The sequence below is a fragment of the Gavialis gangeticus genome, unplaced genomic scaffold (assembly GCF_001723915.1).
Source record: "Gavialis gangeticus isolate Ggan-Ray unplaced genomic scaffold, GavGan_comp1, whole genome shotgun sequence".
Lineage (NCBI taxonomy): Eukaryota > Metazoa > Chordata > Crocodylia > Gavialidae > Gavialis > Gavialis gangeticus.
Window position 1 is genome coordinate 30,348,447 of NW_017728993.1, and position 13,432 is coordinate 30,361,878.

Genomic DNA, 13,432 nt, shown 5'->3' on the forward strand with positions numbered 1-13,432 from the left:
CACAGGTAGCCCACCCCTATAAAAGGGGTGGTAGAGTGTGACCTCGTTGGGATGCCCTCTCCATCTAGACTAGCACTACGCCATGCCACCTATCCACCCAGAGGCCCTGCCAGTGACCCCCTCTGGACAACACTTTGCTGGAGAAGACCCCAACAGGCCATCAAGGATTAACTCTCAGCCTGAGATAGGTAGCTATCACCCACCTTCTTCTCCCAAGCAAGGGACCTGAACTCTGTCTCTGCACACCTGGACCTCAAACCCCTCCATTAAGCCTTTTCTCTCCTGCTACCATTGTGTGGGTGTGAGTGTCTTTGTGTGTATGTGTGGGAACCAATAACTTTGTGGGGCTGTATACTGTGTTGCTGGGGCTGTATAGTTGTGTTTTTATCTTACCAACCTCCTGGCCCTGCTCCAATATCTACTTTCTGCCCTTCTGACCTTCGTTATGTCCTTCTCTCTCTCTCTCTCTCTCTCTCTCTCTGTCATCTCAGCTCCCTCTCTGCTACCTTTAAAACCCTGGCTCTGCTCTCCTCCAAACCCCAACTTTCACCACTCCTCACTTTTGCTCCACTGCCTCTCAGCTTCCCAGCTTCTACCCCTTTGATCTCGCTGCTTTCCCAATCTCTCCTGGCCTCGTCTCCCCTGGCTGTCTCCTCCACCTCTGTTTCTACCTCCATCTCCCAGATCAGCCCTCCCTACCACCCCTCAGCTTTCTCTCCTTCCTTCACTGTCTCCCAGCTTTTTCCTGCTCTGCTGCCCAGGCTCTCTGTCAGCGTCCCAGCTTATCTCTGTCTCATCCCCCTCTTTTCTCCTGCAGCTTCTGCTCTGTCTCTTTTTCCCAGCTGCTCTCTTCTGTCCCCTGGCTCCTCTCCGCTGTCTCCTGGCTTTTCCCAGCTCCCGGTTTCTGCCTTTTGATCCCCCTGGCTGCTAGCTGGTTCCCTGGCTATCCAGCCCAGCTACCTCCACCTCTGCTGCCTCTGCTTTCTCCTTGATCTCCTGAGCTCCCCGGCTCACTGCTCCACCTTCTCTCTCTGGTCCTGGCATCTCTGCTGGCTTTCCCTGCCACCTCCGCTGACCCCCACTGCTAGCTTTCTCCCTACTGGCTCCACCACCTGCTCAGTTCTTCCCTCCCTGCTCTGTGTCCCGAGCTCCCTGGCTCACTGCTCCACCTTCTCTCTCCAGCCCTGGCATCTCTGCTGGCTTTTTCCCTGTCACCTCTGCTGACCCCCGCTGTCTCCCGGCTTCTGTCCCACCAACCCTTGCCTCCTGCTCCACCGCTCCTCCTGCTTCCTTTCCGGTTCCCTTCACCTTCTCTCTCCAGCTTCCTGGCTGGTTCTTTCTCTTGCTCTCTCATTCTTTCTCTTTCTCCCCCAGGGCAGTGTGACCCTGAAGAACCCCCGGGGCACTGTGACCCCGAGTAACCCCTGCTGTTAACGCACAGCCACAAAAGTGCATGTTTGTGTATGTGCATGTGTGTGAACACATAGTATTATATGTGGAGTTTGTGTGTGTGTGTGTGTGTGTGTGTACAGTTTTGTGTCATGTCCTCCTGCCTAACAGCGTGATATTGAGATCCCGAGCATTGATCTGGATGGGATCCACCTGATGGAGAGGGAAGAGCATCTTTGCAGACTGGCTTACTAACCTAGTGAGGAGAGCTTTAAACTAGGTTTGTCAGGGGATGGAGACCAAAGCCCTGAGGTAAGTGGGGAAGTGGGTGACCTGGAGGAAGGACAAGCAGGAGTGTGCAACAGAGGAGGTGTTCTCATTCTTTCTGAGAAGTCAGGGCAATCGGCTAGTTACCTCAGGTGCTTGTACATGAATGCATGGAGCCTGGGAAACAAGCCAGAAGAACTGGAAGCCCTTGCACAGTTGCAGAACTATGATATGATTAGGATAACAAATACTTGTTAGAATAGCTCGCATGACTGGAGCACTGTCATGGCTGGGTATAAACTGTTCAGGAAGGACAGACAGGGGAGAAGAGGAGAAGGAGTTGCACTTTATGTAAAAGAGCTATACAATGGCTCAGAGCTCCAGTATGAAACTTGGGTTAGGGTCAGAGGGGAGAGCAATAAGGGTGATGTGGTGGAGGTCTGCTACAGACCATCAGATAAAGAAGTGGTGGATCAGGCTATCTTCAAATAGCTAGCAGAAGTTTCCTGATCACAGGCCCTGGTTTTCATGGGGGAGTTCAATCACACTGACACTTGCTGGGAGGGCAATACAGCAGTGCACAGGCAATCCAGGAAGTTTTTGGAGTGTACTGGGGACAACTTCCTGGTGCAAGTGCTGGAGCGGCCAACTAGGGGCCATGCTCTTCTTGGTCTGCTGCTCATAAACGTGGAAGAACTGGTGGGGAAGGTAGAAGTGGATGGCAACTTGGGCACCAGTGACCACAAGATGATTGAGTCCAGCCACAGGGGAAAAATTGACAGGACACTGAACACTCTGCTCTGTTGCCTCCATACCTCCTTTTAGAGCCACCCTGGTCTACCAGGTGTGACCAAGACCTGAGCAGAAGAAAGGAAAGAGTTTAACTTTGGGTTCACGTAAACCACCCAGCCTACCACATGCACCCACTTCACTGGGCCCCTCCAGGCACTATCTGAGCTGCCCTTAGTTCTCTGGATGCACATGGTCCCTCCAGGTTTTAATCGGTCCTCTCTGTTCCACATGCCTTTACCTCCCCTTTCCCAGGTTTCTTCCTGAGTTAACACAACAGAAACATTCTCCATCCTCTGCACTCCCCGGGCTCTCCTTCACTGTCTGGCAACAGAAGCTTCCCTTCCTGAGCAACAGCTTTTCCTGCATGGCTTGCTCAGAGCCTTGCCTCTCAGGGTGGCTGCATCCTACCCCACCACTCCCACTACCTCAGCCTTGAGAAAAGGTTTATAGCCTCCTCAGTCAGCTGACCAGGCCTCCAGTTTACTTGGCTCAGATGTGGCCAGTCCCTGCTTTCTCTTCCTGCTATCTTTCCCCCTAGCCAGCTGGCCGGGGCAATAACTGTTTAAAAATTCTAACCTGTGCCACTTTATCGTACTAAGAAGCAGAACTATTTCTTGTTGAGGAGAGTCTTCTGTTATTTTAGATGAGTTACAGCTGGCTTGGCAATTGTTAGGAAACAAGAAAGGAACCACAAATAAGGAAGTAAAACTCTAGCCTCATTGCGATCTCAAAAATTGCTTTCAGTTTTCTTTCCTCACTACATACTGAACTTCCAGCAGGAGGGCTCACTTGGTGAGAATATACAATTTTATTTATAATATGTTATATTAACATGTATTATTAAATGTATGGCATAACTGAATGAAGTGTAATATTTATAACATATACATGTGTGTACATATAAGATAGAAGGTGGTCTACAAACATATTTGTTTAATGATGCCTGTATATTGCAGTACTAGTATGAATCAATAGTGTAACAAAGGAGTGTGACTGGCTGTGCTCTACTGGGGGAGGAAAGTCCCTATACCTCCCACAGTGCTTGTGCACCTTTTTTGATTCCCTTCAGTTGGAGAGGGGGTACCTCTTGGAGTACTGCCCGGGTTACACTTCTGGTATGGATCTTGTTCCATTCATAGTAACTTCAGCTTTGAACTTTCAGTTGAATGCTTCACTTGTGGCAACAATCAGTGAGTAAGTTAACCAAAGCATCTGCAGGTTCCACCTGTGGGTTCGGTGCAGAGCTTTCAAAAGATTCTGACTTTTGAACAATGGGATTTTCTAAGCAAAATGTTTTGTAGGTTACCACATTTAGCTAAATCCAATATGAGTGACTTTAACATGACCCCTCAATAATTAGATCCTAGACCTGGAGCTTTTATAAATCTGTTATAATTTTCCATGTATAGAATCTAACTATTGGAAGGTTGTCTTAATTTGCTCCCCCCGTAACAGGAAAAGCAGTGGCAGGGGCAGATGGTGGGGGAGTCAAGCAATCTGACCCTCACCTCTTGCCCATGTGCACTGGCCCCTTGCTGCCTGTCCTCCTCCACCATGCACCCACCCTGCTATTTGTTCCCATTGTCACCTCTCTGTGCTGCAGTGCCTGTGCCAACCTGGCACCTGCCTTCTTGCCTGCACCCTCCCTTGCCTGCTTCATTTTTTGCAGTGCCTGTTCTCCCTGGTGCCTTCTGCTTATTACCACTTGTCTGCACCCTGCTTGGCCCCTCCTCCCCTCTGCCACTTACTCTGGTTGTGACGGCAGCTCTGGCCCTGGCCCTAGGGTTGGAGATGGGGCTGGAGCCAGAGCTGAAGCTGCTAGCACCACTACTTCCTGGCCAGGCAGAAGCCAGAGTCAGCATCTGCTCTGTGCCGTGGGCTGGAGTCGCAACTCAGGGTAAGCAGTGGGGTGTAGGCAAGCAGGTGGCAGGGGGGAAAGGCAGCACAGAACAGAGGTGGCAGAGGGTGGATACAGGGTTAAGGAATGGTGGCTCTGACTCCTAAGCTCAGCATGGTGCCAGAGCCACAGCCAGAGCTGCAGTAGCTGCCTGCCCTCCTCCACTTGTACTTGAATCCAAAACAAGGGATTTTGCCCCATCATGTTATTTCCAAGTAAACATGTATACAGTGTGCATACATCCTTGTTAATATGAAAACAGGCAGTTTGTAGTGCTGGAAGTTCTGCCTACTGCCATGTAAATGATGTAAAGATTAAAGGACAGCTTTATATGTCTCATGTATCTCTGTAGTTGAGAATAATTAAATGACAGGTGTACAATCCTCATGACTTGAAATCCGGTATAGGCATACCTTTAAAAAAAAAAAGGACAGCAACTTATTCCCCCTCTTCCCACATCAGTTCATACACGATTTATTTTGGCAGAATTATGGCTATGAACAATCAAGCAGAGATATAAAGGAAGTAGAAGAAAAAAGAAAGAAAAAAACCCCAAAAACCCCACAAATGAAGTATAATCTTTTTCACTCCTATAGTACAAGCAAAATTACTAGTGCCAACATGTCTTACATGCAGTTTTACTCTTGCAAACAATTCTGAGACTCGTTTGTGACACTAGCTCTGTGAATGAGTCATTCTATAAATGTTGAGGTCTATGAATATATGCTGGTTTATACAAGCTGAGGATTTTGGCCTCCTGTATTTCATTTCCTGCATGTAAAATAGAGAAAACAATGGCTTCTTCCACCATGCTCATCTTGTTTGTGTAGAGTGTAGACTTTGTAGTAGGAACTGTTCTCTGTTTTAACCCTGCCTGACCTCATTTGATACTTCCAGATACTAGTCTTATGCATATGAATGAATAAATAATACATTTGTAATTTCTCTCTCTTTCTCTAGATTAAGAAGGATGAGTGCTGTCAAAACCAGCTTAACAAAAGATGAAGAAAAGGAGCTGAAACGTCTTTTGAGATGCAGTCACTTGACACTTCTGTACAAGGGAAGTGTCCATGGTTTCACTGCTGTTGGATTTCATGCCAAATGTGATAATCAAGGACCAACTGTAACAGTAGCATATAATGAAAGTGGTTTTATTTTTGGAGGCTTTACAAGTCAGAGCTATGTTTCGATTCAGCAGTACCTAAGTGATGAGGAGGCTTTTCTCTTTAGACTAACAAGGAAAGAGGGTGTGGTCAACTCTAAAATATTTGTGTGTCGAAATGCAGCTAATGCTGTATATGTCTGTAATAACAGTGGCCCTAACTTTGGAAATTACTTTCTAATCCTTCTGAATGGTAATAGTGTATCAGTAGCAATGAATGATAACAAGAACTACACAGCCTCTGCTGAGGAGTTGACTGGAAATGATTTCAAGCTTTTGGAATGTGAAGTTTACAGAGTTGAAGGTAAATTTGCATCTAAAGAGAAAATGAAAATTGAGAGTTTTGTTTCATATTCTTAATATTATATTACTTTCCCTTAGATTATGCTGATTTCCTAGAATCTCCATGGAGGAATGTGACTTGGACAGCTGAGTAAGTTAACTATTGTAGTATATAAATGTGATGATCTGTGGCTAGTGAACACTGGGGGTTATCTGGGAATTTGATAGATAGTAATAAAGTTTGATATAGTTATGTGATACTGAAATGCTGTTTGTATATTTTAGGTACTTACATGAATTCCATCAACATAGAATCCAAGTGCATCCTGGTCTTATTGCATTTATTCTTGTACTATTTCAGCAATAGATGGAAGTATATTATTACCATTTTAAAAGATGGCAAATGAGGCAAAAAGGCTGCTGACAGGCATAAACCCCCCGCCTGAACCCCAGTGCTTTACCAGAAGAGGAAGCACATCAGTTTAATCCAGTTCTCCAGAGTCTGTATAGATCAGGTACTTTAGCAGGGCTTTTTGGCACTTTTAACTAAAGCAGATTCAATTGGCTATTAGAGCAAAGCACCAAAAAGCCCTGTTGAAGCATGTGATCTATAAAGATGTTGGGTGAGTCAGTCAAACTAATGCAATGCCTCTTTTGGCCATGAGCTGTGCTTGGTGCAGGGGTGTGCCGAGCTGGAAGTAAAGCACTCATTTTTTCTTTTTTTCACATTTGTCAGTGTCCAAAAAAGAGGCTAAAAGCCACAAAGGGACTTAGCTGTCTTAGGCACAACAACATTGAACACTAACTTCTAGGTGTCATGCCACCCAGTAGGATCTAGCTGTGCATTAGTGCTTACTAATTATACATAGTCAGGTTAGAGACCTAAGAATGGGATTCACAAAATTATCATGCAGTAGGTATAAAACAGTAGGTAATGTTTGGTACAGGGATGGCGACCTATACCTCACTCTTTTCATATAAGTACCTATCTCCACTGAGGTTTCATAACCTTGAACTGGTTACTGGAGTGAGGGTTGATTTGAGAAACCTGGTCATTCATAGTGACTGGAGCTCTTGCAAACCCCAAATGTGTTCCTTAACTACCAAGTTAAATAGTGTTCTGGAGTGGGGCATTCTTAGGATATGAAAATACAGCCTCAGGACCATACCAGGGAATCCACAGTGAAGCACTCCACTCTTGCTCCAGGTGAGGTAGCAGAAACTGATATCATGTGGTCTCCTTATATGAGGACTGGGAGCATGCCCATAAGCCCTGCCAAAAAAGGGAGTCCATTAATACATGGCCAGCCCTCAGCTTGGGGAAGTAGAGCTTGCAGAGTGGGTGCACTGTGCTTCATAACAGTGCTCCCTAGCATGATCCTGACCATGGTACAGAAATGTACTCTTTCTCTCCAATAGAAGAAGTTTCACTTTATATAAATTATCATGGGAAGCTGGGAGTAGTGCTTAGGTTCCATGATCAAGCAATGTTTTCAGGATCCGAGTGCAACGTATGCAGGTATGGGAGAAAAAGTTAATTCACAAACAGCTCTGCAAAGCTAGTCAAGGGAACACTGTTACAGTGCCTGGCTACTAAAAAGAGGAAACCAGTTTGCACTGAGCAAATGAAGTAACTAGGAGAGTGGACATGAGATCAATACACCAGTGTAGCTTACATCTGTGTATAGTTACTTGTCACTTTATTCTGGAACTAAGTGACTTCTCCTAGTATGAGGCAGTGCATCATTTGTCTGCTTTGTGTGTCCATGTAGCTGGAGTTATGGGACAGGTTACATTTAGGCTAGGGACAGACATTCAAAAAGCCTGAGCCTGAATTGATTCAATCTTTGCAGGTTAGTCTAACCTGGCTAGGCTAAACCAGTTTTTCACCATTCAGACATCCCCTCTGGATGAAGAAATGCTGGCACATGCCTGCAGTAGCTCAGGCTAGAAGCCAGGGGATCCTAGAGCAGCCCTCCGTCTCTTCTATAGTGCTGAGCTGAGGAGGAGCATGACCAGCCCCCAGCAGGACGCTCTGACTAGGGAGGGGTTCCTCTCCTTCCACCCTGAGCAGCCCAGCAGGGAGTTGATAACACAGTCTTTATCACCCCAACTCAATGTTGTCCTCCCATTAAGAAAACAACAGCCTCTCTCCATTAGTTCAGCTTTTCCAAGGAAGGAATGGAGGGACATTACCAGCTACTTATTGATTAGCTCCAGAAAGCCATAAGTTGACATAGTCCTGTCTGCCTTTGTCCCATCTCCCACAGCACAGACCATAGTCAGCAAGTGGTATGCTAGCTAATGCTGGGAAGTATTTGGGTAAGGCAGAGCAGAGGGGGGATTCCTGCTTGAGCAAGGAGGGGCTGGGGGGGGTGGTGGAGAACAGGAGGAAGCCAGGCAGACTCTGTTGTATGCGCAGTCTGTGATGGAGCTGCAGCCAGGGAGCAGAGGGGAAGGGCCAGCCCAGAGCAGAGGGCCCTGCCCAGCCCAGAGAGCATGCCAGAACACTGGGGGACTCTGATTTAACTTAAACCAGGAAGGGTCTGGGACAGACATTGCATAAACTGGTTTGACCCAAATCAGTTAAATCTGATAAACCTGGTTAATGTAGTATCTCAAACCAGTTTCAGCAATTTTCAAACTGGTTTATAACCAGTTTCAGCAATTTTCAAACTGGTTTACGTGCACTGAACTTCTGTTACAGGTTTAAAACAGTTTTTGATCACTTAAACCGGTTTATGTGTAGTGTCCTTCCCTAGCCTTAAATTACTGTTCTGTTTTGGGTTCAGTATTAATCCTGTGGGTGAAAGACAGCTGGGCTGCAAGGCTCAATTTATGCAAGGTGATAACAGACAAAATCTGCGCCAGAAACAAGCCAGAGAGGCCAAGCGTTTCAGCCTCCTGAGATCCAGAAAGTCTTAAAGGACATTAATTGCGTGGACTGGGAATCAACACTGTTCTCACAGAGGGAAAATTGCCAGGTTTGTGATACTATTGTCCTGAGTTCCCTGCAGATTCCAGGCTGGCATGAGGGTCTGAAAAACAGTGAATAAGTTGTTATCTTTAAGTTAAGGTTTACTGACAGCAATAGTAACCTATTATGGTTTCATGATTCTTTGGAAGAAAATGTTTGAGGAACTTTGACAAAAGATAAATTTATTTTATGGGAATTTGCTGTTATATGTTGTGTATGTTTAAAGATCATCTTGAGGAGAAAACCCTTATCACTTTTACACAATTGATGAAAGTTTCAACCATAGTACATTTTCTGAAAAGCTAGGCTTATTGCTAGCCAAACTGTGCACTCTGGAAGAGATTCAAGGTGGCTGATCTACAGGATTATAGGCCAGTTAAACAGCTAGTTAAGATAGTTAATTGACTGAACAGTTCCCAAATCAGCCTAAGAATAGTGATAGCAAAAAATAGTGCAGTTGACCTATCTGGAGAACACCCTGCATCCCAACATCCTTCATCCTAGTGGCAGTATGCTGCTTTTCAAATCTGTGCTGTACATACATCCTTTTCTGCAAAGGATGTCCTTAATGTCCAGAGTGTAAAAAACTAAAGGGCATTTCTACAAAGCTTGACATCTCTTACATCAGAGATCAAAACATAAAATCGCTGTATTTGATGTTATTTCCCTGAGGGTAGTTAATTACTGTTTACCTCTAATTAGTCAAACTCCTTTACTACATTGATGTTTGCGCTTCTGAACAATGGTTACATTTCAGTGACCACATTCTAGACACTGGTTCATCTGTTTCTCTTTGCCTGAATCTGTGTATTTCCTGTTTCACAGGATACAGGTTTAAGATATAAGCTGCATTTGGTGATTTATAGAACTTGAGCTCTGTTACCTGAATGCATGACAGGTCTATATATATTGTGTGTCTATATGTTCTGTAAATGGAGTCACCTACTCTCTTTAAAAAGGGTTTTTAACATATTCCTCAGATTGCTTAGATGACTTTACCATGGCTCAGTACCTGTGGCAGAGCCAGTACCTTGTTCTGGATTTAACTTAATTTAGAGGTTTAATTTACCTCTGATAAAGCAGGACAACTGTTTTAGGTCTTTTAGTTGCCTCATTTAGGATGCCTGTACCAGATTTACAGCCAACTTTCTTTAACTTCAGCAGGCACTTTCTGAAAACCAGATCATAGATATTTCTAACTCAGAATGCAGAATTAGAGGACACCACAGCTGAAAGTGGGGTGTGGGGAGAGGGGAAATATTTGCATGTTCCTGATCTTCCCTTGTTAATATGCATCATAAAGTAGGGGCTGAGATACCACCTGTGTCTGATTTTGATGTATTTTTATCTTCACAGGGAGAGAAAAAAAATCATGGATGAAATCAGATCTTATGAGCCATATCTAAATCCAGTCTCTCAGATTCGAATTCTATTTGTTGGTCCAGTTGGAGCTGGGAAGTCCAGTTTTTTCAACTCTGTGAATTCAGTTTTCCGAGGTTATGTGACAAATCAAGCAATAACAGGGTCTGATGATACAAGTGTGACAACACAGGTATGGATTTGCTTTTAACTGTTTAACTTCTAAGCTACAGGCACATCCACTTAAACAAAATCCATATGTCATTTCAACACAAGAGAAAAAAATACAGATGTTTCTTTAAAGATCATATTTTAATAACTTTTTCCATGCTTACCCTCACTGAAGTTCATGCTCCAGCAAATGTGTTGTGGGAAAAGGCATTACGCATTTTGGGGAAGGGGTGTGGAATCTGGCTGTCACTGTGCTCTTTTCAGTAACATGTTACATTATGTTTCTGCTCCACTAGTATCGGACATATCCAGTTAAAGATGGAAGAGATGGCAAGACTCTCCCTGTTATCTTCTGTGACACAATGGGACTAGAAGAAAAATTAGGATGTGGTTTAGAAATTAGTGAAATAACTAACATAATAAAGGGCCATATTCCTGATAGGTACCAGGTAGGATTTCTTCAAATTTTATGCATTTTGTATTGAACTCTGTGAAGTCCTTAAATGGTTCTTTTCCAAATTTTTATCTTGCATTTAATTACTAGAGGAAAATAAGCACTCTGCTTGGTAGATTATGCTACAGATTCTGGCAGATTTGGAACTGACGATAGGCACTGATTAAGGGCAGTCAGAAGTGAGGTGTCTTTAAAAATCAATGAACTATATGGAAGTGTTAAGTCTGATTCTCTTCTGTCCTGCACTGTCTGTAATCACTTATGCTGTCATTTATAGTCATACAAACTCGTTTAAATAATAATTTATTCTTCTTGTCTGGTATAGTTTGGGAATCATGTTGTACTTGTGTAAGCCAATGAATAATTAGGCCCAAGTTATTACAGTTGGTTTAAACTATTTTGAAGCATATTTGCTACTAGAAATGTAAATGGCATACTGACTTTGTAGGTTTAAAAAATATTTAATAGCATTTTTCAAAGTACTGGTGACAAATAATAAAGTGTAACTAAGTTTATTAATAATTGTAATAGTTCCTCTTTGAATGTTTTTGTATGTATTCAGATATAACTTATACATTTTAAATGGGCTATTTTGGATTTACATCAGCTTATAATAACTAAAATCAGAATTTGGCTGTCTGAAAGAATGACTAAGGGACTGGAACACCTGATGTCTTTTGGTTTTAATCTTCATTCTAGTAGTCTCACTGTGAGTTCAGCCATCTCCCTACAGACCAGCATTTCTCTCCTATAAAATGAAGCAAATACTATTTACTACTTGTTTAGAGATATGGCTCATGTAACTATTAGACTGCAGAGTTTTCTGGAACTGCTAAAACTTATTGTCTGATATTTTCTTTGCAGTTTAATCCAGCTGACTCCATTTGCCAAGATTCTCCAGGCTACATAAAAAATCCTGCTCTGAATGAACAAATTCACTGTGTTGTATTTGTTGTTGATGGGTGCAAAATAGAGATCCTCTCGGACACACTGGAACAGAAGCTGAAACAAGTTCGAAAGAAAGTGAACCAACTTGGTGCGTTTTATGTTCCTTAACAGTGCAGAATTGAAGGAAGTGAGCCTGCTTAGAAATTAATCAAGGTTTCAAGCCTGAACACTTAAAGCATTGCTAGGACCCATACTTATACTCAGGGAATAGACTGTTACATATTGTTCTTGGGGGTGAATCTTTCGACCAGGTTCATCTCTGTAAATGGCATTGTTTTATGGAAGTATATTCATTTTTCTTATTGGAGAGATATTTGCTACAGTGCTAAGCTATAGTAGTGGCACTGGGGAAAAAGAGAAATTCCAGGGGTCCCTGAGTACTCTCTCTCTCCTGTTTGGGTTTACAGCATATGTTTCTTCTCCTTAATATAGCAAAGCCATTTTGATTGGAATAGATCCCCAGTAGACATAGACATGTACTAGTAAGGCTCCTAGGAATACATCTCTCCAGGAGTTACCCACTTTGATTTTATTAATTGTTTTAGAAAATGCTAGGCATTAAAACTGATTTGTTTAGCAGCTACACTGCAGAAAGAAAACAGAAAAAGCAAATAAAAAGGGAAGTGTGGGAGTCCCATACTAGCAAGCACTGCTCCACACCATTATCTCCTGTGGGTAGGGCTAGAAACAGTAGCAGGAGTGTGATTTGCTCCCAGTGTGGTACAAGTCAATTCCAGAGGATAAAGTGGACAGAGCCATGAAAAGCTAATTGCTAGGCATACCATGTTTTCTGTAGCCCTTGTTTTGAATAATCAAATTTCCACCCTGGCCCAGTTACTAAATTAGCCATTAAGTGTGGTGTCTATGGTGTTAACTAAATAATGAATTTGTTTACAAAATATTTTCCCACCCACATGCATAGGTTGTTTTATAATTGTTTAATTCATAGTTGCTTATAATTAATCTTATTTTCTAATACTTTTGAACAAAACAAAATTCTTTTGCCTTTTCTAGGCAGAAGTCATTGCAATGAAAAACTGATTAAAAAACTAGGTGTAAAACCTTACTTATTTTTTGATGCAGGAGTTCCACAGCTGATTTGTCTAACTAAAGTGGATGAGCTTTGTCCTTTACTTGAAGACAACCTTGCATATGTGTATGAAAGTAAAGCTGTTGTGGAACAGGTAAAAAAACACAGCATTGTTGGTTATAGTGCTATACTGTCACTCAATTATCTTGAAGACTGAGATATTGTGATATTGTACAGTTATTCTGTGATGCTTGTGCCCCTTCTTACTCTACACACATTTTCATTTGGAGAAGTCTTGTACGTGCAAGCTGAAAGTATACCTATGTATATCCTTTAGTATCTCTGGTTCTGTTTTAAGGCCTTGCTTAAATTGTAAGGTTCATCTCCAAGAATAAGAGTGGGTAATGAATAAAATGAAAATATAATAAATCTCATTAAAATTAAGGACTAGATCCTTTTGCCCTATTGTTTTGTACAGAGGAGCCAGATTCTGGCCCCTATTGGCCAGCTGAGGATTCCCTTGGTAAGAAATGGCTCTAAGTTGACATAAATATGGGGAGGAGGGGGTAGGACAGAGAGATAATTCTTGCACTATCTAGCCCTTTCCTTCCTGGCATTGGAAGCATGTCAGGGGAAGAAGGAGGGGCGAGGAGAGAGCAGTTGCTCTGATATAAGCAGCTCAGGTGTGCGACGGCCTTGAAGAG

General features: G+C 43.1%; 1 protein-coding gene across 1 annotated transcript in view; it reads left to right on the forward strand.

The window, feature by feature from the left end:
* Nucleotides 1-3,200: 3,200 nt before the first annotated feature.
* The window catches only part of IFI44L (interferon induced protein 44 like), a 17,910-nt gene continuing 7,678 nt past the window's right edge, over nucleotides 3,201-13,432 (forward strand). The window contains exons 1-7 of the mRNA XM_019501502.1: nucleotides 3,201-3,240; nucleotides 5,306-5,811; nucleotides 5,889-5,940; nucleotides 10,123-10,318; nucleotides 10,593-10,745; nucleotides 11,615-11,786; nucleotides 12,782-12,882. Of these exons, the coding sequence (XP_019357047.1) occupies nucleotides 5,316-5,811; nucleotides 5,889-5,940; nucleotides 10,123-10,318; nucleotides 10,593-10,745; nucleotides 11,615-11,786; nucleotides 12,782-12,882 (1,170 nt within the window). The 5' untranslated portion in view covers nucleotides 3,201-3,240; nucleotides 5,306-5,315. The remainder of the gene's footprint in view (nucleotides 3,241-5,305; nucleotides 5,812-5,888; nucleotides 5,941-10,122; nucleotides 10,319-10,592; nucleotides 10,746-11,614; nucleotides 11,787-12,781; nucleotides 12,883-13,432) is intronic.